Source organism: Diabrotica virgifera, chromosome 1, assembly GCF_917563875.1.
Source record: "Diabrotica virgifera virgifera chromosome 1, PGI_DIABVI_V3a".
Classification (NCBI taxonomy): Eukaryota; Metazoa; Arthropoda; class Insecta; order Coleoptera; family Chrysomelidae; genus Diabrotica; species Diabrotica virgifera.
In genome coordinates, this window is record NC_065443.1 from 181,323,170 (window position 1) to 181,349,791 (window position 26,622).

At 32.4% G+C, this 26,622-nt stretch overlaps 1 protein-coding gene and 1 long non-coding RNA gene across 2 annotated transcripts in view; both read right to left on the reverse strand.

Moving 5' to 3' along the window:
* Positions 1 to 5,892: 5,892 nt before the first annotated feature.
* LOC126878960 (uncharacterized) lies at positions 5,893 to 7,958 on the reverse strand. The gene is made up of 2 exons (XR_007695908.1): positions 7,867 to 7,958; positions 5,893 to 6,057 (listed from the first exon to the last, which is right to left on the reverse strand). It is a non-coding gene; the product is annotated as an uncharacterized LOC126878960 (long non-coding RNA).
* Positions 7,959 to 8,630: 672 nt separating this feature from the next.
* The window catches only part of LOC126878950 (40S ribosomal protein S24), a 28,172-nt gene continuing 10,180 nt past the window's right edge, over positions 8,631 to 26,622 (reverse strand). The window contains exon 4 of the mRNA XM_050641825.1: positions 8,631 to 8,785. Coding sequence (XP_050497782.1) covers positions 8,783 to 8,785 — 3 coding nt within the window. The 3' untranslated portion in view covers positions 8,631 to 8,782. The remainder of the gene's footprint in view (positions 8,786 to 26,622) is intronic.

The window sequence follows — 26,622 nt, forward strand, 5'->3', positions numbered from 1 at the left end:
GTTTATCGTGCAAGTGCAGTCGTGCATTAATGAAGTTCCTATAATAAAGTTATAATAAAAAGAAATAAAAAAGGTATTTTGTGTAATATTTTAAAGTATAATTTATAAAGAAGAACGACAGAATTCTGTCGACAGAATTCTTAAGCCACGAGGAATAAAAACAGTATTTACCAAAACAGTATTTACCCCCCAACAAAAACTTTCATCTCTTGTCCGATCCGTCAAAGACAACATTCCAAATGAACAACACGGAGTTTATGAAATTCCTTGTGCAGACTGCCCCCGATCTTACATAGGACAAACCAATCGTAGAATCCAAAATAGGATTTATGAACATTCCATATCTGTTCGCAATTCCGATTCAGTTTCAGCCCTAGGCCAACACCATCTTCATACAGGTCACAAAATTGACTTTGAGAACCATAGCCCCCATCCGCTTCTATAAACAAAGGATTATCCGAGAAGCCATAGAAATCGAAAAACGGCCAAGTTGTCTCAATAAAAGAGATGACGGCATCCGTTTACCTTCGACTTGGAGACCCCTCCTAAAGAAAACATCGTCCGCTCCATCTACAAATACAATTCCCGCCGTCAAAAATCTTCGCGCCACTCCAAATAGTCTTCGCGCCACTCCAAATAGTCTTCGCGCTAATTCCCACTCCGCCACGTCATCGACAGCCACGTCAGTCACATCAGTCCACGGTATAAATGACCGCCCCAGCGTCAGCAACAACAGTATTGCAGTGAGTAGTGAGTAGTGAGTGTAGTGTCTGGAGCCTCAGGAGACTGAGACCCCGGAAGCCCTGAAGATGACGTCAGAGAGGACGTCGAAAGCTCGGCCTAGAAGCCAACGACGCGGTTCAACCCGGAAGCCTGGTGAGTTTAATTTTAATATTAATTCTTTTGTTGATATTGATTTTAGCTTTAAGTTTTATTGTATTAACCGCGGAAACCTTTCCGAACATTTTATTCGCCTCTACGGAGAGGAATTTTACCATCTCACTAAATCATACAACAATCTGTTGTTGCGCAAAACTCGTCTTCTTTGCGATCTAACATTCCTTAAAGCCTGTCGAGACCATAAAGTCATTCCCAAATGTCTAAAACTCAAACACCATACTTCTTCTTCTTCTATCTCCCAAATTCTTAGAAAATCCAGTTTCGCGCTTCTTCGTGAAGCAATTCATTCCACTAGACGAAAACTAGAAGTCACAAACACCCATATTTTTAATACTTGGTCATCTATTCATTCTTTCCATGTACATCCTATATTATGGGACAGTTTCGACCGTATAAACACACAAACAGCCCTAAATACTTTCGAGTCTAAGACTGAAACTCAAAAGCGCAAATTAGCTCATCTAATTACACAACAACTTCCAAAACCCAGAACTTTAAAACCCACCACAGTGGTACACAACTTTTCTGATACCCCCATTTCTACTATTGCCACTCAAGCTTTAGCAAAAGGTTTCAATTATTCTGTTACCCCAAACCACATCCCAATTGAGACAATCATCTGTCAAACTGAGGAAGCTATCTCTCATTTACCTTCTGAAGATGCTGAAATAGTTAGACAAGACGTCGCTAGAGTTCTTAGGAACTCAAAGCCCCCTACTCCAAACATTAGTCAATCTGAGAGAAAATCCCTGAAAGAGCTTCAAGCAAATCCAGATCTAGTCATTCTTCCTGCCGATAAAGGAAACGCCACTGTCATCCTAAACACTTCTTCTTACATCGATAAGCTCTCAAATCTCATTAACACCCCCGACTACAAGCCAGTTTCTAATAATCCCACAACCTATTTGGAAAAAACAACAAAAACCATCATCAATAAAACTGCTGTTCCTCTTGCCGTAAAACAAACTTCAATTCCTCGTGAAAAGTCTTCTAGAACACCTCGAATATATGGCCTACCCAAAATTCATAAACCCGATCTTCCTCTACGCCCCATTGTCAGTGCATACAACTGTCCGACACAACCTTTGGCAAAATATCTAGCCAAAACTCTACAACCTTTCGCCGAAAATGCCTCATCTTTCGTCAAAAATTCTTTTCATTTCATCGAACTTCTCAAACAATATCCTATCTCACCCTCAGACATTTTAGTAAGTTTCGACATCGTTTCACTTTTTACTAAACATTCCTATAGATGACACCCTAAATATTCTGGAAACGAAACAGTATCCAGCAAGACCACTTATCTCTCATTAAACATTGCATGTCCAACACTTATTTCATCTTCCAAAATCAATTCTACAGACAAATAAATGGTGCCCCAATGGGCTCACCACTCTCTCCAGTAATTGCTAATATCTTTATGGAAGATTTTGAGACCCGAGCACTATCCACATCTACGCTCAAACCCACATGTTGGCTACGATATGTTGACGATACATTCGTCATTTGGCCCCACGGAAAGGATTCAGTGTCTTGTTACTTTGCAAAGTTGACGTCATTGTCTTTGCAAAGAGACGCTAACTGTATCCGAAAGTCTGCTGTCCCTCCGGTGAGTACCGATCCCACAAGGACAGAAACTATTTTCATTTATTAATTTATAATAAATGAAACATTTCTGACCCTGGTGAGATTCGAACTCACAACCATTCGGATTTTTCGATCCAAAGGTAGGCGCTCTTACCACTCAGTCAAGGACGGGGTTAAAGTTATTATTATTAAATATTACTTTATAAAATTAAAAATAGTCATTCTTATGAATTATGCGTATTATTCTGATTCTGATACGATGAACACTTGTTTGTTGGGTCTGAGCCACACAATTGAGGGTTAAGCCACTGTTTCATTCGTATTTTTAGTATTTGTCAAGGCAACAATACATTATGTAGTGCCATCTTGCCAAATATAGAGCTAGATTGTGTAGACCACTGTTGAACCATATATCCAATTTTTCTGCTTTTATTGATGTATTAATCTAAAAATGCTCAATTTGTGGACTGCGCCACTGTTGCTCTGAGCGCCTCATTTAATACAAATACAAAATATTTAATACAAATGCATATAGATTTTCCCTTCGGAAAAAATCAAACAATATATAGATGTTTTTTAATTTCATTAAGGGGATGGGTACGTAGTTTCTGCTGAAATGCTACTCAAATGGAATTCATTTTTTTTCGAATTCTGAGAAAACTAATAAGTATTTTTGAAAATTTTAAACTCAGAATAAGAGATTACGTTTATTAGCGAGGGCTGAAAGTCCCTGAGAACTTCTATAATGTTTATTTTAATAAGTTACAGGGCTAAAAAACTAAAAGAAAATTTAGTGTGACTTTTAATTTCAAAATATCTCATTCAAAATAAACTTTTTATTTATTGTAAGAGACTTTCGGCCCTCGGTAATAATTTAGTCTTTCATTTTGCGTTTAAATTTTTCAAAAATATTTATTGTTCTTTTTTTCAGGATGTGAAAAAATGAACACAATGTCCGTGGTAATATTTTCCAAATCTTTGTCAGTAGTAAATAGAATATTGCCAGCATATTGTCAGTCAGACGGTGGCAATTTTAAATATTTGACCTAGCATCGGGAATATTTTCAGTTGTTGATTAAATAATATTGATAATGTGTTTGATAAATAATTGATTTAAGACGTGAACTTAATAAAAAGTTATTTATTGTTTATTATTTATGGAAGATCCAAAGCAGAGAATACACCAGGATATATTCAGTGATCCAAGTATTGTGTTGTCACAGATGTTCAAAATTGTAAGCGTTTCATAGTAACAATATATTATTAAAAAATCACTTTATCACTTTTCCTCTTTTCTCGATTGATTATTAGCTTTTGTTGTACAGTAGATAAATTATTACTGAATACATAGGTAGTGAAAAAATTATCAGTAGTAATTGCACAAGAGCTCTGAAATTATCGAATTTTTCCCGAGTGACACTTTGACAGTATTAATTTCACGACCCGAAGGGGAGTGAAATTACGTCAAGTCGCACGAGGGAAACAATTCGATAATAATTTCAGAGATCGAGCTGCAATTTGATGCGATTATTTCATGAATAAAACTGTTTAAAACCAAAATTTTATTGTAATTTATTTATGTAAGTACAAATTAGTACAATTAAACACACAGTTGTTATAAATATTTGACGATTGAAAGTCATCACTTTTATTTATAAGTTTTAAAACAGTAATTGTCATTAATGTCACTGAATGTATTATTTCACAGCAACGAAGGGTATCTGATGTAATATACTTGACGATGGGATATTATCAAAAATGATCAATTTAATTTGTATTTCTGTAGCTTTCTATTGGTCGGAAATATGAAATATTCATATTAATTAACTGAATTAACAATTAAGGCAATTAATTATACTAGTAAAAGTTATCCAAGAACATTCAAAAGCCATCTTTACAGATGATGAAATTGTCAAGTAAAGTTTACATATCCATACCAGTGACAATTTTACTACACGTAATTTGTCGTGTAAAGACAAAAAAAGTAGGGATAGCCTTAAAATATTTGCGAATTATGTACCGATGGCCCTAAGAAATGTTTAATAAACAACATATTAAAAAGGTCTACTCTAGAAGTGGGCACTTAATTTTTTATTAAACAAATGAACTGCGAAATTAGATGTTTCTTTAAATAACCCCGAAAATATAAATTTTAGAAAAAAACTGACTTGACTATTGAAAAATTCAGACTATTGAAAAAACCTTATAATTAAATATAAGATTAAAATTTTTATAAAATTAAATCTGTAGCTTCTATAATTTTTTATTTATAACGCTAAAGTCACCCTTCTCACAATATTGGCGCACTGTAAACTAGCGAAGTGCACGGCTGAGTTATTTCAGTGTATTTCTCTAATTAATGGATCAAATAAAATTTTACAAATTGGACAAAAAAAAAAGGAAATTAAGAGAAGGAACAAGAAAGGATAGCTTAATTATTGGAAAGAAGAACAATTAACCCGGCACCTGCCACGTGGGGATCTACCAGCACCCCATAACATATTTTTTATCAAATATTTGGTATTTCAAGTTTGGTAAGCGAGCTGTGCGTCATAGTAGCTTTTTATAATATTATAAAGTATATATATGTGTTAATGTTTAAAGTGGTTATTTAGTGTCATTCTGAACTTATAGCTCTAAAGTCGAATTGGGGTGTCATCATCTGGCACTTTATGTTTTAAATTTTTTTTGTATTTTTGATATAAACAGGTCAAATTTACATTTTGTATTGAAATAACTGATTTAAATTATTAATATAGACTCTATCCCAGTAAGCACAAGTACGTACATAAGACATACTAAGTACGTACTGATGGGACATAAAGTACATACAATGTACGTACTTTGCTGTATGAAGTAGGTACTTAATACGTACATTTTCCAAATTATGGTACGTACCTAATACGTACTGACGGTACGTACCTAGTAGATACATATTGAAGGTATGTACGTAGTACATACTATACAGTGATGAGCGCACTAATAACCGACAAAATAACGCAAAAGATGGAAAACATATTAAGTTGTGAGATAAAAAGAGATTAACCTAGTGAAGGTGTTAAATTTAGCGGTAGTAACTTGTAGATTGACATTATATTGATTGTTTCCCACCTTTAGACGTATCAGACGATTTTGAGAAATGCCACTGTCACAGTGACAGTTTTAGTTGACATACTCCTCTGATACGTCTAAAGGTGGGAAACAATCAATATAATATCAATTTATATGTTACTATCGCTAATTTTAACAACTCTACTAGTTTTATTTCTTTTTATCTCACAATTTAATATGTTTTCCATCTGTTGTGCTATGTTGCCAGTTATTAGCGCGCTCATCACTGTATATACATAATATTATGTACATACTATACACACTTATGATGATTTATGTAAATAAAAGTAAATATAGGTGAATATATCTTTATTATTTAAAAAATAAATAAATTCAATTTTTATTCTGATTCCTTTTCCTTGAAAGTTTTTAAGCGATCCCCGGCTCTCCTCAACCATCGTCCAATTTCTTGCTCCGCCACCTTCTTATCACTACATTTTTGACTTTTTATTGCAGCTTCTATCAAGAAAGAATATCAAATTATAAAACTGGATACTTTTGATAAAGAATATTTTATCACAACCATCATCAACTGAAGCATTAATTAACTCATGGAAATACACCCATATAAATAAATAATACTGCTAAATGTATGTCTGCCTTGTGTGTCTCCGAAAATCAAATCATTTTTGCAACTGCTCTAAATATTTAGAAATTTAGAAGTGGGTTGTTTTTTACATTAATTTAAAAAAATCTATTTTAAGACTGATGTCCCTCTAGTACGATTAAATGCTTTATTTTAAGCCCAATAAATTATAGTTAACTGTATTCGCGGTGTGCAAGTACTTGGAAGGGAAACGAGAAACGACCGTGCGCGAGTCGCGGAGAAATATTGCAGCTATCTTAAATAATTCATATTGTCAATTGAAATTGTCAAATTGACGTATATTTCATACCTTCTGTCATTGAAGCAGAAAAATTATATATTGCTCCACAATATTGATATGATATGCAATTATTATATAAAGGTAAATTTAATTAATTGTATTTTGCTTGCAGTACTGCATTTTAATAACTAATTTTATTTACTACATACAATTGTTTACGTTTGCATAACATAACCTGCATCTTATTTTTTCTTATTATTTTTTTGGACCATGGCCTTGACAATTATCCAGCAACCAGGACTAATATAATTGGCCAATATAATTAAAAGTGCGAATAAAAGTACAGAGCGTAAAAATAGAGGTCGCTTTGCCGAACTTGCACGGTGCCAATAGTACATATCTTTGTTACATAATGCATTTAATTACAGTCAAATGTAGTTTAAATACAGTCAAATTTATGCAGTGCGCAAATGAAAATTCTTCGTGTCAGGAAAACAAATCCTATTAGTGTAAACCCCTTCAATGTCACATTTACTGCAAGACATGTAACCAGAATGACCTTTAGTACATGTAATGTATGCTTTAGCAGGAGCATCACAAATAAAACCTTTAATTTTAATAAAATAAGTTCTACTTTCATATTTCATACCATTATTAATTATTATTTCTATGGCATCTACAAATTTTTCTAAAAATAAATTAGAATCTTTGGGTTTCTCATAACCGTGATATATACCAACTATATCAACTGGCCCCTGTTTCGGATATAAACTGCATAAAATTGGATACACTTGACTGGATGAACTTTTTGAAAGTGGAAGACCATCTATATTAATTAAAATTTCTACAGTATCAAGACACTCTTCTCCAGAATACTGAGACAGTAGTTTTTGCAAACAATTTCTCAATGCAAAATGAATATAGTGACCTGAGTTTATTGGTTGTAGAATAGTTTTCCTTGGAGTGTGTAACACGAGTTCTAGCATCTTGGGGTAATTCAGGATGATATGGTTTTAAAATATTTAACAGGTCATTAATAGCCACATGTGTAATATTATGTTTACAGCACCATTCTTATAAGCTACTGGTAAGACTTTTATGTAGTATCCTCCGTAGTATCACTAATACATTTTTCATCTTCTAATAATATATTCTCATATTCAAAACAGAGTGTGTCTGAAAGAGAGTGTGGTAATGGATGATGTTCTAAATTTTCAAAAACATCCATTGAATTATCATTAGTGTCTCGTCATATCCATAGTTTTATTATCTAAACTAGTATTTCACTTTTCACTGAAATATTAAAACTAGATATTTTTTGCACATTCATTTGCTTAAATCGTTTCAATTGCTTTGTAGCATTTTTGTAATGTTTACTATTTGATGACATGTCTAAAATTTAAAATAGATACCTAAATGATGAATTAATTGTTAAAATTACCTTTTTATTCACCAATATGAAAAAAAATTCATATTTGAAGTACAAAAACAAGCAAAACTTATGACTCTTAAAGTTTGCCAAATCGTTTTGTTTTAAATATACCTACTTATTTTTTATTTAATTTTATTTATCTAACTTCCTCGCCCACAAAATACATTTTTCAGTATTACTATAATAAGTTAAAAAACACTCACCTCAATAATCTTAAGATAACAGGAAACCACACTAAGCTCCAACACCAAAAATAAGTAAAAAAAAAATCTAAATGAAACTGTCTTGCAATGAATTATCACATCAAAACTGTACTCGAGGTGGAAGGACAGTTCCTGTTCCTAACCAAATAAATTAGGTTAGGTTAACATAACCTGACATAATAAATATGCCTTAGCTCTTCTTTCTCATGGTACATACTTGGACGTAATAGTACGTACTATTCTGTACGTACTGGTATGTACCCCAGTGTACGTACTTAAAACGTACATTTTACATCATGTACGTACAGTACCAAAATTGTACGTACTCAAAACGTACTGTGCTGTTTGGGTAGTATGGGTTTATGTAAGGCATAAAATATCCGTGTCGATTTGTTTCCTCTATTTGCTATTTCAGCGTCTATTCTCCCGTCGTCAATTAAACTCCCTAGGTATTCAAAGGTTGATACTTTTTCTGGTATTAAACAATTATTATTTGTTTCTAGAACATAAAGATGTTTCTATCTAGAATAAAAATGAAATGGCATAGAAATGAGGATAAATAAAAGTCGATTATATACTTAGAAACTTAAATATATTTGTTGAAATGATCTTGTTTAACATAAAAATCAAACCTGCACATCGTCTGTTTGTTGAATAACACATATAGAACTTGAAATGTACTGTAGATAAGTGCCACACAATGATGCGCGTCCATTAACAGATTACTGAAAAAAAAAAAAATATATAAGTTACATTGGAGTTTATCAACATAAGTTGATTATTCAGTTGGAGTTGACTATTTCTAGTTCGAGTCAACTCAAACGGCTGGTTTCAGTAAGGGTTGATTATAAATATAAAATGAAGATTTTTATTCAATATTTACTAGTAAAAGTAGACTCCAACTAGTGAAAGTATACTCTTCCCAATGCCATTTAGTAAGAGTTGATTCACACAAACAACTGATTCTAGAATTTAAATAATGTTACTGGAGATTAGGCCTGGAAATGAAGCCGAATCATTTTCTATATTATGCCGCTGTACGCTAAAACCTTAGGGTTGGTTACCACCCCATCTTGGGGCGGGAATTTTTCATTACATTTTAACCATGGAAATCGACGGAAAATGTAATTTATTTTTATTTTTCTACAACCGTATTAAAAATGCAATTTTTAGCACTCCATACGAGCGTTAAAAATGCTACTTTAAGGCACTAGTGCCTTAAAATTTTTATGGCACTGCAATTTGTATTGACCGTATAGGCAATTTTAATGTAATGTCAAAAAAATATAAAAATTGAATGTCAATCAAGTTCAAGTAAAAGTTTTTGTAGATATTGTCCTGTAATTACGTTTGTAGAAAAAATATTGTATGATATGCGTGTTAAAAAGTACATTTTTAAGGCATTCATGTGAATTGCAGAACTCGCTATCGCTTATTCTGCAAACTTTCACATGCGTGCCTTAAATGTGTACTTTTAACACTTATATCATAAATAACTATTATTTATTAACGGGATAAACCCAATACAATAAAGCAGAGCTTTTGTCATAATAATGAAAATATAAAAATTAGATACACGTAAAAATACAACGATAAAACACAAACATTAAAAATAAAAGAAAATATAAATTATTTTCTAATGATGAAAACAACTGAATCAATTAAAATAGTTAAATCTATTTTTTTTAATTCAAAATTAAATTTGTAAAGAAAAAAATGTCCTTTGCGTTTTCTTCGTAATACTAATATTTTTCGAGTTATTCGCGGTTGAAAGTAACAGTTTTTCGACGAAAAAATCGACTTCTTTAGAGGGTTTTTGAGAATAACTCAAAAATATACATTTAATCAAAAAACTGTAGCTTTAAAAATTGTATCTTTTAGAAAGACAAACAAAATCCTTTTTTTTATAATTTTTCTACAAACAATACAAACTGAGATACGGCATGTTAAAGGTTAGTTTTTTCGTCAAATGCATAATTTGAAATATTCAAAGCCAAATAACGGAAAAACTTTGCATTTTGCAGAATATTTAGAAGTATGCAATTAGACCTTTCAAAAAAAGTTTCTAGCATAAAAATTGAGTGACTTATGATCAAAATAAGGTCGGTACCTACTTTTTTCTACGAAAAATCAGTGAAAACAACCCCTTAACTACCCTCCTAATTAATTGATCCGAATTGATACCATCCGAATTGATCTTCGGCCTTCTGTAATTCTTTTTATATATGTATTATCAGGGTCTACCCCAAAATCCCGACACGGCAGAATCCTGACAGGTTCGATAAGTTTCTTTTTAACATATAATAAAGGGGTCACAAGCAAAACCGCCTAAGTAGCAAAATACACATTTTTAGAAATAAAGCATCAAAGTTTTTGCTCCTTTAAAAATTCTGCACGTTCAAAATAAAAATTTTTAAAGTATTAAACAATTCAAAATAAGTATAAAATTTTAAAGATACTTCTGGCGAGAAATTTTTTTATTTTTTTTACCTCTTGACAAAAAAGTGCACTTAAATAGTTTTACCTTTAAGCAAAAATGACTTTATAATACATAAAAGGAACAAAGCAAAAGCTTAATTTTCAATTAATATTATTTATTTTTTCTTAAAAAAACACAAATTTTACTCTGTTATAACACTAAAGTTACTTATAATCTGACAAAAAAATCTATGTACCCGTCTTGTTCGTCATTGGCATCTTCTTTGCAAGACTCAACAGCGGTGCTGGCTTTTTTCATTGTGTTTTTGCGGCTTTGGTAAATGGGGGGGTATGAAATCTAGCAGCTGTTGTAAATTTTCCCATTTTGATACTTATTTTTTTTTTATTTTGCTTGATCTCCAAGAGGTTCCAAAGTAGATTATTCACCAGTCGTCCAACATTCTTATTGTATTTTTCTTCGTCTTCGTCTAAAGTACTGTTAAAAGAAAATTGGTATTTTTGGTTTTTATTATATTTAAACCACTTAATGTCTCTCCATTTGATCACAAGATCTTCGCTATCCTTCTTATCTTTAATGAAATTATTTAAATTTGAAAGGGACACAAAATATGTCATTTTAATAACAACAAATTTTTTTGAACACTTTTAAGTAACACCAGTGATCAGGTACAAATATCTCAGGATTTTTATTTTTCAGTTTTTCTATTATAGCGAAACTCCGATCACACTCCATATAGGTGAGACCAGGTTCAAAAAATTTGTGGTCAATATTTTCAATATGTGTAGTGCGAACAATGTGTATGAATAATTTGCTTATATTTTTATTCTTATTCTGACCGCCGCATGAGTCACTGTAAGCAATCACATTTACTTGATCATGACTTAACTAATAGATTCTTATTTTCTGTTTTTTTCAAAAATCATTATGACAGTACCTGACTCAAAAACATGATCCAAATATTTTAATGACAAAATATATAATTTCTGCAAACAATAGTATCACTTACAACACTGCTATTAATCTACTAGAGTAGTATAACCTACACTCCATAAAAAATCCAAACCGTGAGTAAAACCCAAACAACTTAAGTATCTAATAAAAATATATTTATTTCCAGTCGCTTGTTTGGAAGTAAAACAGCCTAGGTGCACTAAGGCGATTTCTGCTCTTAAGGGTTGGTGAATTTCATTTTGGTTGTTTTTTCTATTCATCAAAAGATGGCGATAAAGTAGAGTTAGAGCATAGTCGATTTTACTACCAAACAGTACAAGATATTCAGCACGTGAAACAGCACTAAAGTCGTTTCCGTGAAAATTGCACTTAGGCTGTTTTACTTCTAACTGCTTCAATTACAATTTATTTCTTGTTTTTTGTTTATGGTCATCTGTTTTTTTGTTACTAAACAAAAGTATTTACCATTTAATATGAACTAATTTTCAAAATAAAATTTCTAACATGGGTAAGGTCTATGGTTAGTGTGACGTAAAAATATGCAAATTTGATTTTAAAATAAAAAAAAATTGCTTTTAATTGAATGGTTTCAGATTTTTAATGAAGACTTTCTGGTTAATTGTCACAGTAATTGCACAGTGAATAGGCATGTTGCATTTTTAAAATTCCTTCTATATTATGTTTTATTTAAGAGGGTAAGGTGTCACACTATCCCTTCATTATGGAGTTGCTGTGACTAGGATTAGAGATAGTTGACAACTAGCTTTTTTGCCATTTAAAAGCCACTACTGTCTGTCCCACCTTGACTTTACAGTACACGAACACACGGCAATACAATCCTTATGGGAGTTTTTAGCGCGGCAATGCTGATTTTTTTCAAAAGAATTTTCAATCGGACATTACCTAGGTCCTAAAAATGTAGGTCCCTAAAAATGTTAAATTAAAACTAAGCCGTTACAGTCAAGTAAAACAATATTTTTCATTGTTTTTTTTTGTGAGTGATAGTCATTTTCGAAAAGTAATCAGCAATTTTATAATCGATATGCGTAATAACTTTTTTTGGTTAAGAATGTTAGAATATTCAACATTAAAAGTGGATGGTGTTCTACGGTTGTTAATTTATGCATTGACAGTATAGAAGTATAGACAGTTCTGAAGTAACGTCAAGAAAGATATAAAATAGATTGTCAGTCAAGTTTAAGTAAAGTTTTACATTGTCCTACAGTTGAGAATAAATAAATTATAATTGTTGATGGTCAGTTCACCTAAATTAAGTTATAACAAAGAATATTAAATAAGCTTAAAATTATTACTGATCACATTTTATTGAGTAACTCATTGCTCATTTGGAAAATTTGGATCGTAATTGCAGTTTGTTATTCTTAATGACTGATTTCCAAGATGAAATTAATGTCATTTTATACCATACGACAGTGGCAGTGAAAGTGAGGACGACGAGATTATAGAAAGAAGCTAAAATATATTTTAATTATTTCTGTAGGTACCTACGTAATTATTAAGGTTTAACATGTTTATGCGCTTAAATACATTATTATATAAATGTTTTATACAAAATTATTTTTATTTTATTCACATAAAGGTATTTTTTTTTATTAAATGTAGGTATTTGGTGCTGCACCAGAGGACAAAATGAATGTTTTGCTAAATGAGTTCAATAACTTCCACCAAAAACTTAAATTCACGTTAAAGTTAAAGAAAATTGTCAAATCAATTTTCTGGACTTGACCTTACCATCGAGACAACAGCATCATAACTACTTCATGGTACACCAAAAAAACCTGGTCGTCAAGATACCTAAACTTCAACTCTCATCACCCGTTGTCCCAGAAGAAATCAGTAGTTCTTGGCCTAGCCGACAGAGCCATCAGGTTGTGCGATCCTATCAATAGACCTCATGCTATAAAAAAAGCAAAAACAGCACTAACACTTAATTCATACCCATATCACCTCATTGAAAACACCTTCAAGTCACAACTACATACCTTTTACAACGACAAAAACAACAACAAAAATAATAAGGAAAAGAAGAACTATATGTCTCTGCCTTACATACAAGGGTTATCTGAACAACTCTCAAATCTCCTAGCCAAGCATAACATTACTAAACTAAAAACTAAAACCCAGCAATCAAAAAAATCACATGTTGTATATGAAATTCCTTGTTCAAATTGCGATGGGGTATATATCGGACAAACCAGCCAGCTACTAAACTCTAGAATTCGGTCTCACAAATATGACAAAAATAACACTACGGCATTCACAAAACATGAAAACGAAAAGAAACACAAATTTGATTTCGATAAAACTAAAATCCTAAAAAGTGAACCCAACAAAAAGAAGAGGGAACTTCTAGAGTCCATAGAAATTAAAAGAAAAATAACAACGCTGTTTCAAGTTCAAGATTAATTTGAAAGACAAATTGATTCATGATTGTAATGAAAGAACTTTTAATGAATTTTCAAAAAAAAAAAAACAAATGAAAGTTTACAATAAAATATTTAATGATACCAAACTGAAACATATGAGGAAACTCGAAAAACTTAAATCTAACTTAAAAAAGAAAATCTTAACAACTAACAAAAATTGGATAAAAAACATCAGTAATGTCGAGATTCCACAAGACGTTTTAGACTTGTTATCACTTGGACCTAAATTCAGTTTAGAACCAAGAATACATCATGATATATCTATCAAAGGCCTTTTGTCAGATATTGATTCAGTATCCTCTTCTATTGTAGATAATAGTATAAAAAATATAGTAAGAGCAAGAGCAACAAACATTCTAACTAATTATGTTGCATATAGTAAAAATACAAACAATTTTTTACATAAAATTTTCGATACAGCAAAAAATTTTGTAAAAGAACACCCGGAGCTGATTGTAACTAAATCTGATAAAGGAAATGTCACTGTCATCATGAACAAATCTGATTATACATAATTATCTAACCAACTATTATAAAATGACATATTATCAGGAGTTACATACAGATCCTACAGAATCTATCCAAAGAAAGAGTAATAATTTAATTAAACAATTATGCACTAAAAAAATCATTGATGAGAAGACTAGAAAACGCCTTACTATTATAATAGCGTAGCTCCTAGGTACTACTCATTGCCTAAGATACATAAGCCTACGTTAGCAGTTCGACCAATTGTATCTTCTATAAATGCACCAACGGAAAGTATAGCCACTTTCCTTACAGACATATTAACGTCAGCGTATGTTCTTGATAATGAGTACTACATCAGAGATTCTTTTGATGTAAAAAAGAAATTTAATAATATTCAATTCAGTTTATTGATGTCAATATACAAAGTATTTACCATAAGTCAAAGTCTGTTAAAATGCATCATTGAAATACATTGGCAAGCTAACACTTAATAAGTAAAATCTATAAAATTTTATCACCTAGTCTAAATACTTAACACAAAGTTAGAATATTAGCATAAAAACACAAGAGCACACAGAACATTTAAGAGAGCTGTAGGACTATCACAACAGGGTAGCCCCGAGATATTCCTCCTGAGAATAGTAAGCACCCACCAAAAGAAGTTCTTGCAACTACCTAAAGACTATGTCCTTGTCAGTCTTGACGTGGTATCTTTATTCAATAACGTGTATTTACGAGCTTGTATTAGATCAATTTACAAACACTGGGATGAGATTGCTCAACATTGCAAGATAGATCTTGATACTTTGTCAATTTAATTTCTTTTTTATTTAATAACTCATATTTTTCTTTTGACAACAAAAAATTTTCTTTAAAATTTGGTACACCTATGGGTGCAAAAATTAGCCCCATATTGGCCTCATATGTTATGGATGATCTACTAGACGTAGTGATACGTTATCTCCTTTAAAATACATTTTATTAAAAAATATGTAGATGACATGATATTGGCAATACCCAAAGACAAAGAAGACGAACTACTATTTGTGTTCAATAGCTACGATCCTTACATAAAATTCACTATAGAAAAAAAGGATGAACATCAATCCATCCCTTTTCTAGATACAAAGTTTATACAATCGAACACAAATATTATTACTATTGACTGGTATCGAAAAAGCATGAGTTCAGGTAGGTTTCTCAATTACAACTCTTACCATAAACAATCAAAACAAACCTAGTCAAACAAATGAAAAACAGGGTAATGCAGATATCTGACACATCGTACCACAAAAAGAACCTAAGAATTATTTACCAATTGTTCATCGACAATTCATATCCATCTTTATTATTAAAAAAGATCCTATTCAGTACATCATCCATAAACATAATTAACAACAATCAATTAACTGAACAAGATCCTGCAGCAACCAGCAATGTTAACCCAGCCACCACTAAATTCGTCACTTTACCTTATGTACAAGAGATCACACCCAAGTTAACACGAATATTAAAACCATATTTAGAAATCAAAGTTGCAAACAAAACGGTCTTAACAGTACAGTGGAACCCCGATAAGTCGGCCCCCGATAACCCGGAAGTCCGGCTAACCCGGACCGATTTTCATCAGATAAACATTTTGATTTTCAGTATTTTGTATTTTGACAATGACAATGACAATTTATTTGTGGCGTATTTCCAATCAAAATAGTTAATTATCAGATAAACATTTCAACAATAAAAATGTTTGTAATATAATATTTGAGAGATAATGTGTATTTGTGTAATTTGAACTATACGACAGTAAAAATGACTAATGGTACACGCCGCGCCGACAGAAACAACAGACACCTGTATGTAGTATTCCTTTATATATTTCAAACAGCATTGTTTAAAAAGACTATTTAATAAATTCTTTTTCAAACAATGGTCTTTAGTTTTCACTGTTCTTAAATAACATAACATCGATTGTGACTGTATTGTGTGTAGTACGGTCTTGTAGATTGTTCGCTTGTTTGCTTACGTTTGTGTTTGCGTGTTTTTAGTAACTTAGATGTGTAGGTACTGTGCATATTTATATTTCATGTTATTTCAATTCTAACGGAGTTTATCTGTAAGTCTACCGTATTTTATTAATTTTGACCATATTCTCCGGCTACCCCGGATTTTCGATAACCCGGATCGGCCGCGGTCCCGATTAATCCGAGTTATCATTAATCCGAGTTATCGAGGTTCCACTGTAAATTCTACCTTCTCAAAATTAAAAGATAAGACTCCTAGAGAGCTCCAGTCAGGCATAGTGTATAGTATCCCATGTAATGATTGTAACAAAAAATACATCGGCCAATGTTCGAGATATCTTAGAGATTGAATAGTATCACATAAATCTGATATTAGACACTATGCAGAAAGGTGTTCTCTTCTTTGTAGATTTAGAACCCGCGCAAAACAATAAAGGTGTCTATAATATAACAGGCCTACAGAACAGAGTAGTACTCATAGAACCTCCACAAACTAAAAAACAAAAAACAGTATAATACAGTGCATGAGATGCCAACAATATGGACATTCCAAATCATATTGTAATAAACAATTCGTCTGTGTAAAATGCGGAGGCTCAAACAATACCACCACGTGCAAAAAGTCAAAGGAGACGCCAGCCATATGTGCGTTATGCAATGGAGGCCACCCAGCCAATTATAAGGGATGTGATCACTATAAGAAACTTACCAAAGGAAGCAACAAAAACAATGGAGAGCATCAAAACCCATCAGCAATCTACACAAATGATATATACACAAGAAACACACAACAACTATCCAATCCACTGCCCCAGGGCTTGAGCTACGCTGAAGTAACTAAACACAACCAAACAGAAGATACAACCACTGTGTTAAACAAGTTTTTGGAAGAATTCAAGAATCTATTCAACCAACTAATCCAACAAAATAGCATGGTCCTCAACATGCTTACCATTCTTATGAACAAAATGAAGTAAATGGTTAAGTTTCTTCGAATAGCCCAATGGAATGCCAACGGCCTTCCAAGCCATACAGAAGAAGTGAAAATATTTCTAGACATAAATAAAATTGACATATTTTTAATTAGTGAAACGCACTTTACGAACAGAACTTATTTTAACATACCTAAATATAAACTATATCATACTGAGCATCCTGACGGCACAGCCCACGGAGGTACAGCAATACTCATCAAAGAAAATATTAAACATCATGAACTACTGAAGTACAAAGAAGAACACATCCAAGCAACGACAGTAAGCGTTGAAGCACTTCCATATAATGTCAACATAACAGCTGTGTACTGCCCTCCTCGCCATAATCTAAAACGAGAACACTATGAAGAATTTTTCCAAACTTTAGGACCAAAAGGCAGAGAACTGGCACATGTTATACAAAATAAGAATTACTCATTTATGTCAACGGGAACACCAACATACTGGCCGACCGATCCCAACAAAAAACCAGATTTATTGGACTTCTTCATAACAAACGGTATCGGTATAACTTATACAGATATAACACCAAGCTATGACCTAACTACTGACCATAGCCCAATAATAGCAACGGTAAGTACAACAGTTATCACTAAAAAACCAAAACTCCACCTGCACAACAATAAAACAAACTGGGACACTTACCGACAAATAATTCACGATACTATCGAAATAACAACGAGGCTGAAAAAACCAGAAGAAATTGAAGAGGACTATAACAAATTTATAAACATACTACAGTATGCAGCTAAATCAGCTACCCCACAAAGTAGTCCCAACAGAAACATAAGTAATATACCTTTAGAAATAAAAAAACTGGTAGCTGAAAAAAGAAAGGCCAGATCTGCATGGCAACGAACACACACACCAGACAGCAGAACAAGATACAATCGCATCAGCAACAAATTAAAATCAAAGCTGCAAGAAGTCAAAAATGAGTCATTTACGAATTACATCACCAATCTATCAAGACAAGACAACTCTATATGGAAGCCCATAAAAAGTAAGAGAAAGCCAATAACAGCATTACCTCCAATACGTAAAAATTCAACACCACCAGGACCATGGGCAAAAAGTGATAAAGAAAAGGCTGACCTAATTGCCGAGTATTTAGCAGAAGTTTTTACTCCACTAAATGACGACCAAGTACCAGAAGCGAACCAAATATTAGAAGAACCACTACAGATACAGGACCGAATAAAACTATTTACTCCAAAAGAGTATTGTTTTAAGTTTCTCGGATAGTCCTTTTATATATGGTATTGATATTTTCCTCGTATTATTTCTTGTGAATGTTGTAGGATCCCGTTCTAAGTTGTTCTGTTCCATTCGATCCAATCTTGACAATTCCTTATTTATAAACGATAAAGGATAATCATTTTTTAATAAAACAGATGTTAACAATTGTTTTTCTTCTAAAAATGAATTTTCGTCAGAACAAGTAATTTTGGCTCTATCATATAAGGATTTAATGATTCCCTTTTTAACGTTGATGTTGCGATTTGATTTATAATTGATTATAATTATAAAATATAGATTATAAACAACGGCTTATAAACAATATACTGAAGTGTTATCAGACCAACTTTGACGTAGCTGTCATTATCATTTGCCAGATATATCGATGTGAAGTTGGTAACAGTTCAATTGCGTAACCCTGTACAGTAGACTCCCGTAAGTTCGGCCTCGGTTAGTTCGGTCTCCGCTTCTGAGCATTAGTCACACACTTTGCACATCAAAAATCATTATAAAAGAAAATTCAGAAAAAAATTACTGATTTTTTTAAATGTTTAAGAAGCCAAACCACTAACGTGCAATAATATTTTTAAATTTTATTAGACCTAGAGTTCTGTAAGTATTGTTTTAGATTATTTTTGTAACGGTCTATCTTTTCATATAATATGTTAAATATATGTCAGAGTATTCCTCTGTGTTGTCTTCTACTTATGTATAAGTGTTTTGTTTTTGCTAGATCCATACAAACAATAAATGGGCATTTTTTAGATAAGCATCGGTTTTGCTTAGAATTTGTCACTCTCTCGATTTGTGGGGATATTTATAATAAAGTAATTTTCACCCCCGAGAAGGGGTGACATATACCCCAGGCTAAAACGGCAAGTTATCATTGTTAATTTTGTTTCTTGAGGTATCTGTTATGTCCACTTTACATCAACAATAAATTGAACAAGAAATTGACAAAGTTATTCAAGGCCAAATTTAGATTCATTTAGGCCATTTTAATCAGATTAGATGTATCCGAGATGAAAATAATAAAATACTAGTTCACGAAAGGGATGTCAAAAAGAGATGGAGAAAGTACTTTGACAGCTTATTAAATGAAGAATTTGACAGACAGCTCGTAGAGTCAACGGAGACAGTAGCAGCAATGGTCACCAAAATAACCAATGAGGAAGTGGCTCAAGCGCTTCAAAAAATAAAGAAAGGAAAAGCGGTAGGACCAGATGATATTCCTGGGGAAGTATGGAGAGCATTGGGAGAGACAGGAACAAGGTGGCTAGCTGGTCTATTTAATAGAATTATGGAAGTTGGACAAATGCCAGACGAATGGAGAAGCAGTATACTGGTACCTGTTTACAAAAACAAGGGAGATATACAACAATGTACAAACTACAGGGCTATAAAACTGCTTAGCCACACCATGAAAATATGGGAAAGAGTAATTGATAGACGGATACGTGAAGAGACCGAAATATCCGAGAATCAATTTGGCTTTATGCAGGGTAGATCAACAACAGATGCAATTTTCACTATAAGGCAGTTGATGGAAAAATACAGGAGTAAAGAAACAAACGCTCATATGGTATTCATTGATCTTGAGAAAGCATATGATAGAGTTCCTCGAGAGATTCTGTGGTGGGCACTCAATAAGAAAGGAGTCCCTGGTGAATATGTAAAGATTGTGAGGGATATGTATGAGGGAGTAACGACTAGTGTTAGGACAGGTGTGGGAGAGACTGATAAATTTCATGTGAAAGTAGGATTGCATCAAGGTTCTGTGCTTAGTCCGTATTTATTCTCATTAGTTTTGGACCAGATAACAGCGAAAATACAGGGTAACATTCCATGGTGCTTAATGTATGCTGATGATGTCGTGTTAGTAGGAAATAGTGAAAGAGACTTAGAACAAAAACTGGAACAGTGGAGACAAGCTCTGGAGGAAAAAGGTTTAAAACTTAGTAGGACAAAAACAGAGTATTTGGAATGTTCATTTAAAGATGGAGCTACTACAAATAAAATGGTATCTTTGGATGGTGAAATGATTGTAAAAAGCAATAGTTTTAAGTACCTAGGATCGATATTACAGAGTAATGGAGAAATAGATGGAGATGCATGCAGTAGAATTAGGGCTGGATGGATGAAGTGGAAAGAAGCGAGTGGTGTGTTGTGTGACAGAAAAATTCCAATGAAGCTGAAGGGAAAATTCTATAAAACAGCCATAAGACCAGCTATGATGTACGGAACTGAATGTTGGGCAGCGAAAAAGAAAGAGGAACAGCGAATGCATGTGGCGGAAATGAGAATGCTTAGATGGATGAGTGGAGTGACAAAGAAGGATAAAATTAGAAATGAGTATATTAGGGGAAGTCTAGGTGTGGCACCAATTGATGCCAAAATGAGAGAGCATAGGTTAGGATGGTTTGGTCATGTTCAACGTCGAGACGTTAACCACCCAATACGAAGAATAGCTGAAGTGCAGATTCCTGGAAGGAGTAGGAGGGGAAGACCAAAGAAGACCTGGGGGGAGACGATAAGGCAGGACATGTTGGTAAAGGGGATTAACATTGATATGGCCCAAGATAGAATTGTGTGGAGAAATGCAATTAGGGAAGCCGACCCCGCATAGGGATAAGGCAAAGAGAATGATGATGATGATGATGATGAATTCAAGGCCAAATTTAACGTGTACAAAATGTATGGTTTGTAAAAGAAAATGAAGGAATTTGATGAAATAGAACAATTGGATATGTTTTATTTTGTCATATTTCTTTATTTTCTTTTTATTCACGGCAAAATTGGGTGTTTTGTATAAAGGCTGTATGACACTATACATTTTCTTGTATCATTTCTAATATCGTTTCTGATATGTCAAAAAAATGCATAGTGTCATACACAGATACAAGAAACGATATCAGAAACGATACAAGAATTTGAGTCAGACACAGATTCTTGTACAAGAACTGCGCCAATTTCTGCGCAAAGAGCAAAAACGTAAAACCTGCTGGTAAAACATCTAAAATGTCATAATTACTTACTCTCATAATGGCGGCTGAAATGAAAACGGGATCATGTATTGATGAATTTATTTGTGTTTTTGTAGGTATTATTTATAAATCTTTTATCCATACCGTTTGGTATGGACTACGTTCTACTAATAACCATATATTTAGCTCCTAGTAAAGTTCAAACTATAAATTTAGGTTTCATGGTGCATAATTTTTTAATAGACGAAAATACAATAATAGTTCCTAATTTGGATAAAAATGAAAATAATTCTAATGAAAATATTTTAGCACAAATATCAAAACAAAATAGAAACACAAATAATCAACCTCAAACAGTCAACGTAAAATTCTGATTAAAATGTTAATTAAAAGTTTATAAATTTTATAAAATCCTTAAAATCAGCTGTAGATGCAGTACTACCATAACGTGACACAGGGTGACAAACAAAATTTCGACCAATCACGTGCCGAATTTCATACAATTTTCGATACAAGAACTTGCATAGTGTCATACAGGGCACAAATGTACGTACAAGAAATGATACAAGAAAATGTATACAAGAAACGATATCAGAAACGATATTAGAAATGATACAAGAAAATGCATAGTGTCATACAGCCTTAAGTCAAATTTGACCTTGAATTGTCAATTTCTTATTCAATTTATTGTTGATGTAAAGTGCACTTTATGTATGGTTCTCATGTACGCATATACTTGGCAACGTTGCACTTGGAAATCGGAACCACAAGTGACAGCTGTGACATGACAACCACACCATAGAAGAGTGGGTGGGGTAGAAAGGGAACTCTATAGTCTATGGGCAGAACTGGTCCCGTATTCCAACACCATCGATATTTTTGGAAGCCAACTAAGCGTTTTAAATTGGAAGATTTCTGTAACGATTTGGAAGATCTCTGTAACGTTTTGGAAGATATCTGTACCGTTTTGGAAGCTTCGCTAGGCATACCAAATTCTATAATGTGCACGTTATTAATTTTTAGTTTTTGCAATAAAATATTTGTATTACAGAAACCATAAAAATAAAAATAATTATTGCAAAAACAAAAAATTAATAACATGCACAAGCATAGAATTTAGCATGAGCAGCGATTATATTTAAAAAATGATAAGTATGTATGTATGGACAATGTAAGAACAATAATGAAACCAACAAATGACAGTAATAATTATTATTTATATAAATCTTGACATGAATTCATTGTTTTCATAACATAATGTAAAATGTCTTTCTACCTTAGGAATTATTCACATTACCTGGAAACAACTAGGTACAGTTGAGGGAAGAAAAATAATTTATACACTGAAAAAATGTCTATTAATAACTAAAATATGAAACATTCACTTCACTAATCACTTGGGTACGGGATAAAAACTTAATACACAAATATAAAATTGATATAAAACGCATACACAACACAAAAATTACAAAATGACGCACTTAATTCAATACAAGACAACGTTGCCATATTTTATTTAGGAAATATATTGCATGTTTGGCTAAAATCTACTAAATCAAGAACTAAAACTTTATTAACTTATTTAAGTATAATTTAGGTTTTTTATAATAAAAACAGCAGCTAACTTAACTAGAAATAAATATAACGTGAATGTAAAAAAACCAAACTTTTTTTACATTTTAACAGGGAAACAAAATGACCTAGGTACTTAATTAATTTTTATCAGTTTTATATTTAATATTTTTATATAATATTTTGTCATCCATTGATTTTAACATATTATGCATGTCTGGATCAAATTTGGTACAATTCCCAACCTCATTCATACCTTCTTTGACAAATAATCATGAAAATACATTTTTTCTACAACCGTGTTAAAAATGCAATTTTTAGCACTCCATACGAGCGTTAAAAATGTTACTTCAAGGCACTAGTGCTTTAAAAATTTTAAGGCACTGCAGTTCGTATTGACCGTATAGGCAATTTGATGTAATGTCAAAAAAATATAAAAATGGAATGTCAGTCAAGTCCAAGTAAAAGTTTTTGTAGATATTGTCCTGTAATTACGTTTGTAGAAAAAATATTGTATGATATGCGTGTTAAAAAGTACATTTTTAAAGCACTCATGTGAATTGCAGAACTCGCTTCGCTCATTCTGCAAACTTTCACATGCTTGCCTTAAACGTGTACTTTTAACATTTATATCATAAATAACTATTTATTCAAAAGTTTATTGCGATCATCAGTTGTAATACGGTTAAAAACGGAAAAAAATCTTTTTCATTTTACGTTAATAGAAACGGGTAAACACATTATTTTTGCAAAGTTACATTTTACATACATATTTTAGTTTTCCGTCGTTAGTTTAATTTTAATAGCCTCACCGAATGTCAAAACTCTTTGTTATATAAATATTACCCGAAACACTACTGCACTGCTGCTTGAAACAAGAAAGTTTGGTATCAGACACCAGTTTCATTTATTTCTCTAATCTCTGTATTCATACCTACGTCCTGAATCTTATTTTCGGTAATGACATTAGGAAATTGTAACAAAATGTCAAATGTAAAAATACTATTAAAGAGTTAATTTCATTTTAGTCATAATGCATAGCACAGAAAATGTTGATATTATACAGTAATGAGCGCGCTAATAACCGGCAAAATAGCTCAAAAGATGGAAAACATAATACATTGCGAAACAAAAAGAGATGAAACTAGTGGAGGTGGAAATTATCGTTATAAACGTCTAAAATACCATTACATTACATAGTTTCCCACCTTTAGACGTATCAGAGGTATGACAACTGTCACTGTGACAGTAGAATTTTATAAAATACTCCTGTCACAGACGTCTACAGTTGGAAAACTATGTAATGTAATGTTAATTAATAGTACGTTTATAACGATAATTTCCACCTCCACTAGTTTCATCTCTTTTTGTTTCGCAATGTATTATGTTTTCCATCTTTTGAGCTTTTTTGCCGGTGATTAGCGTGCTCATCACTGTATACCAAAAACCTACTAAAAAATATTGCCTACTAGAATTAAAAAAAAATATATCAAAAATCTATCAAAAAAGTAGAAATCTGCTGAATGTGGCAACGCTGTTACCAAATAAACACAACTGTCCAACTCGACATTCAATTGTCAAATATTCTTCTTCTTTTCAATTAGCCTTGTACCACATATATTAGCGATCCACATTATGTGTCGCCATCTCTAATTCCGGAAGCTCACTATATATATGGAACCAATTTTTTCCATTGAGTTCGCAGGGCATGAACCAGACATTGACAACACACTTAGGTTAGGGACTTCATGTGAATTATGTGAACAAGAGTAACAATGTTAATTTACATATCTTTATAAAGCTTAATAAAACATATCGTAAATAGCTTTATGTTATATTATGTCCCACAATCCTAGAGGCATACATTACATGGTGGCAGCGTAAAAGTGACGATAGGTTAAGATAGGTGACGATAAGTTGTGTTAAAAGCCAGTGCATATGAAAAAACCTATAAAAAGTATACGTAAGTAAAGGAGCTATACTGTGCTCGAATCAAGATGACAGATACTAGTAAAGGCTTAGAACCGTTTAGTTTCCAAGGAAATAATATTTCACACGAGTGGAAATTTTGGAAGCAAAAGTTCCAGTTATTTTTAACAGCCTCCGGCAAAAGTGAAAAACCAGACCACATAAAAATCGCTATTCTCCTAAATCAGCTGGGAGATGAAGGGCTAAAGATATTCAATACCTTCGAGTATGCAAATGATGGAGATGATCAGAAGTACAACGTTGTTTTGTGTAAGTTTGATACATACTGCAGCCCTCTGAAGAATTTAATTTATGAACATTTTAAATTCTTTAAGAGATCAATTACAAAATGAAAGTATCGATCAGTTTGTAACTGCCTTGAAACAATTAGCATCAACATGTGAGATTAAAGAAAAGGATACTTTAATTTTGGACAGGATTGTTTTGGGTACACATGATCTACGAATTCAAGAAAAATTATTACAATGTGCTGATTTAAAACTAGCACAAGCTATAGACATCTGTAGGGCTATGGAAAATAGTGCTGTTACTCAACGTGAAATATCCAAAGAAAGTGTTAGTGTTGTGAAGAAAAGAAATGAAGAAAGCAGACCTGGATCAACAGGACAGTCAAGGTATGGTTCAAAGTATGAGAAGGAGCAGTCTACAAGCCACAAAGTTACTGACAAAAATACAGGTAACCATTATATTCAGTGTTATAAATGTGGACTTCAGCATATTAGGGGTAAGTGTCCTGCATTTTTCAGATATTGTTCTTTGTGTAACAAAAAAGGGCACTACCGTAAATTTTGTCCTGATAATAATAACAAAGTCCATGAAATCAATGATAACGATAGTAGTCGTAGTAATTCTGACACTGATTTAACTGATGAACAGGTGCTAGTATGGACCGTTAATGAAATTAATCCGAACTCTTCAGAATGGTTCCAAAAAATTATTATTAATGGTAGAGTTTTTTAAAAGTTGATACTGGAAGTGAAGTCAATATATTGAACAGTAGTGATTTTAAAAATTTAAATATTGATTATAATATGCTTGAAAATACTAATAGTTCATTGTCTAGCTATACTGGACATGTTATTAATGTTGTTGGTAAAATTTATATACCTTGCTCTTTTAAGAGCATATTTAAAGATTGTCTGTTCTATATTTTAGATAATGATACACAAAAATCTCTATTAGGCCTAAAGGCAGCAAGAGACTTTAAAATTGTTTGTGATCAGCCTAGTGTTAGTATGATAGACAATGAAACAAATCATATTATAAATAGTTATAAGAGCATTTTTTCAGGTGTAGGAAAGGTCAACAGGTATTTTAATATAACTTTATCTAGTGATGCAGTGCCATTCATAAGTGGGACACGAAAAATTCCACTGGCTATAAGGAGCAAAGTTAAAGATAAACTTGATGATATGGTACGTAAAAACCTTATCGTACCAGTTAGTGAACCCAC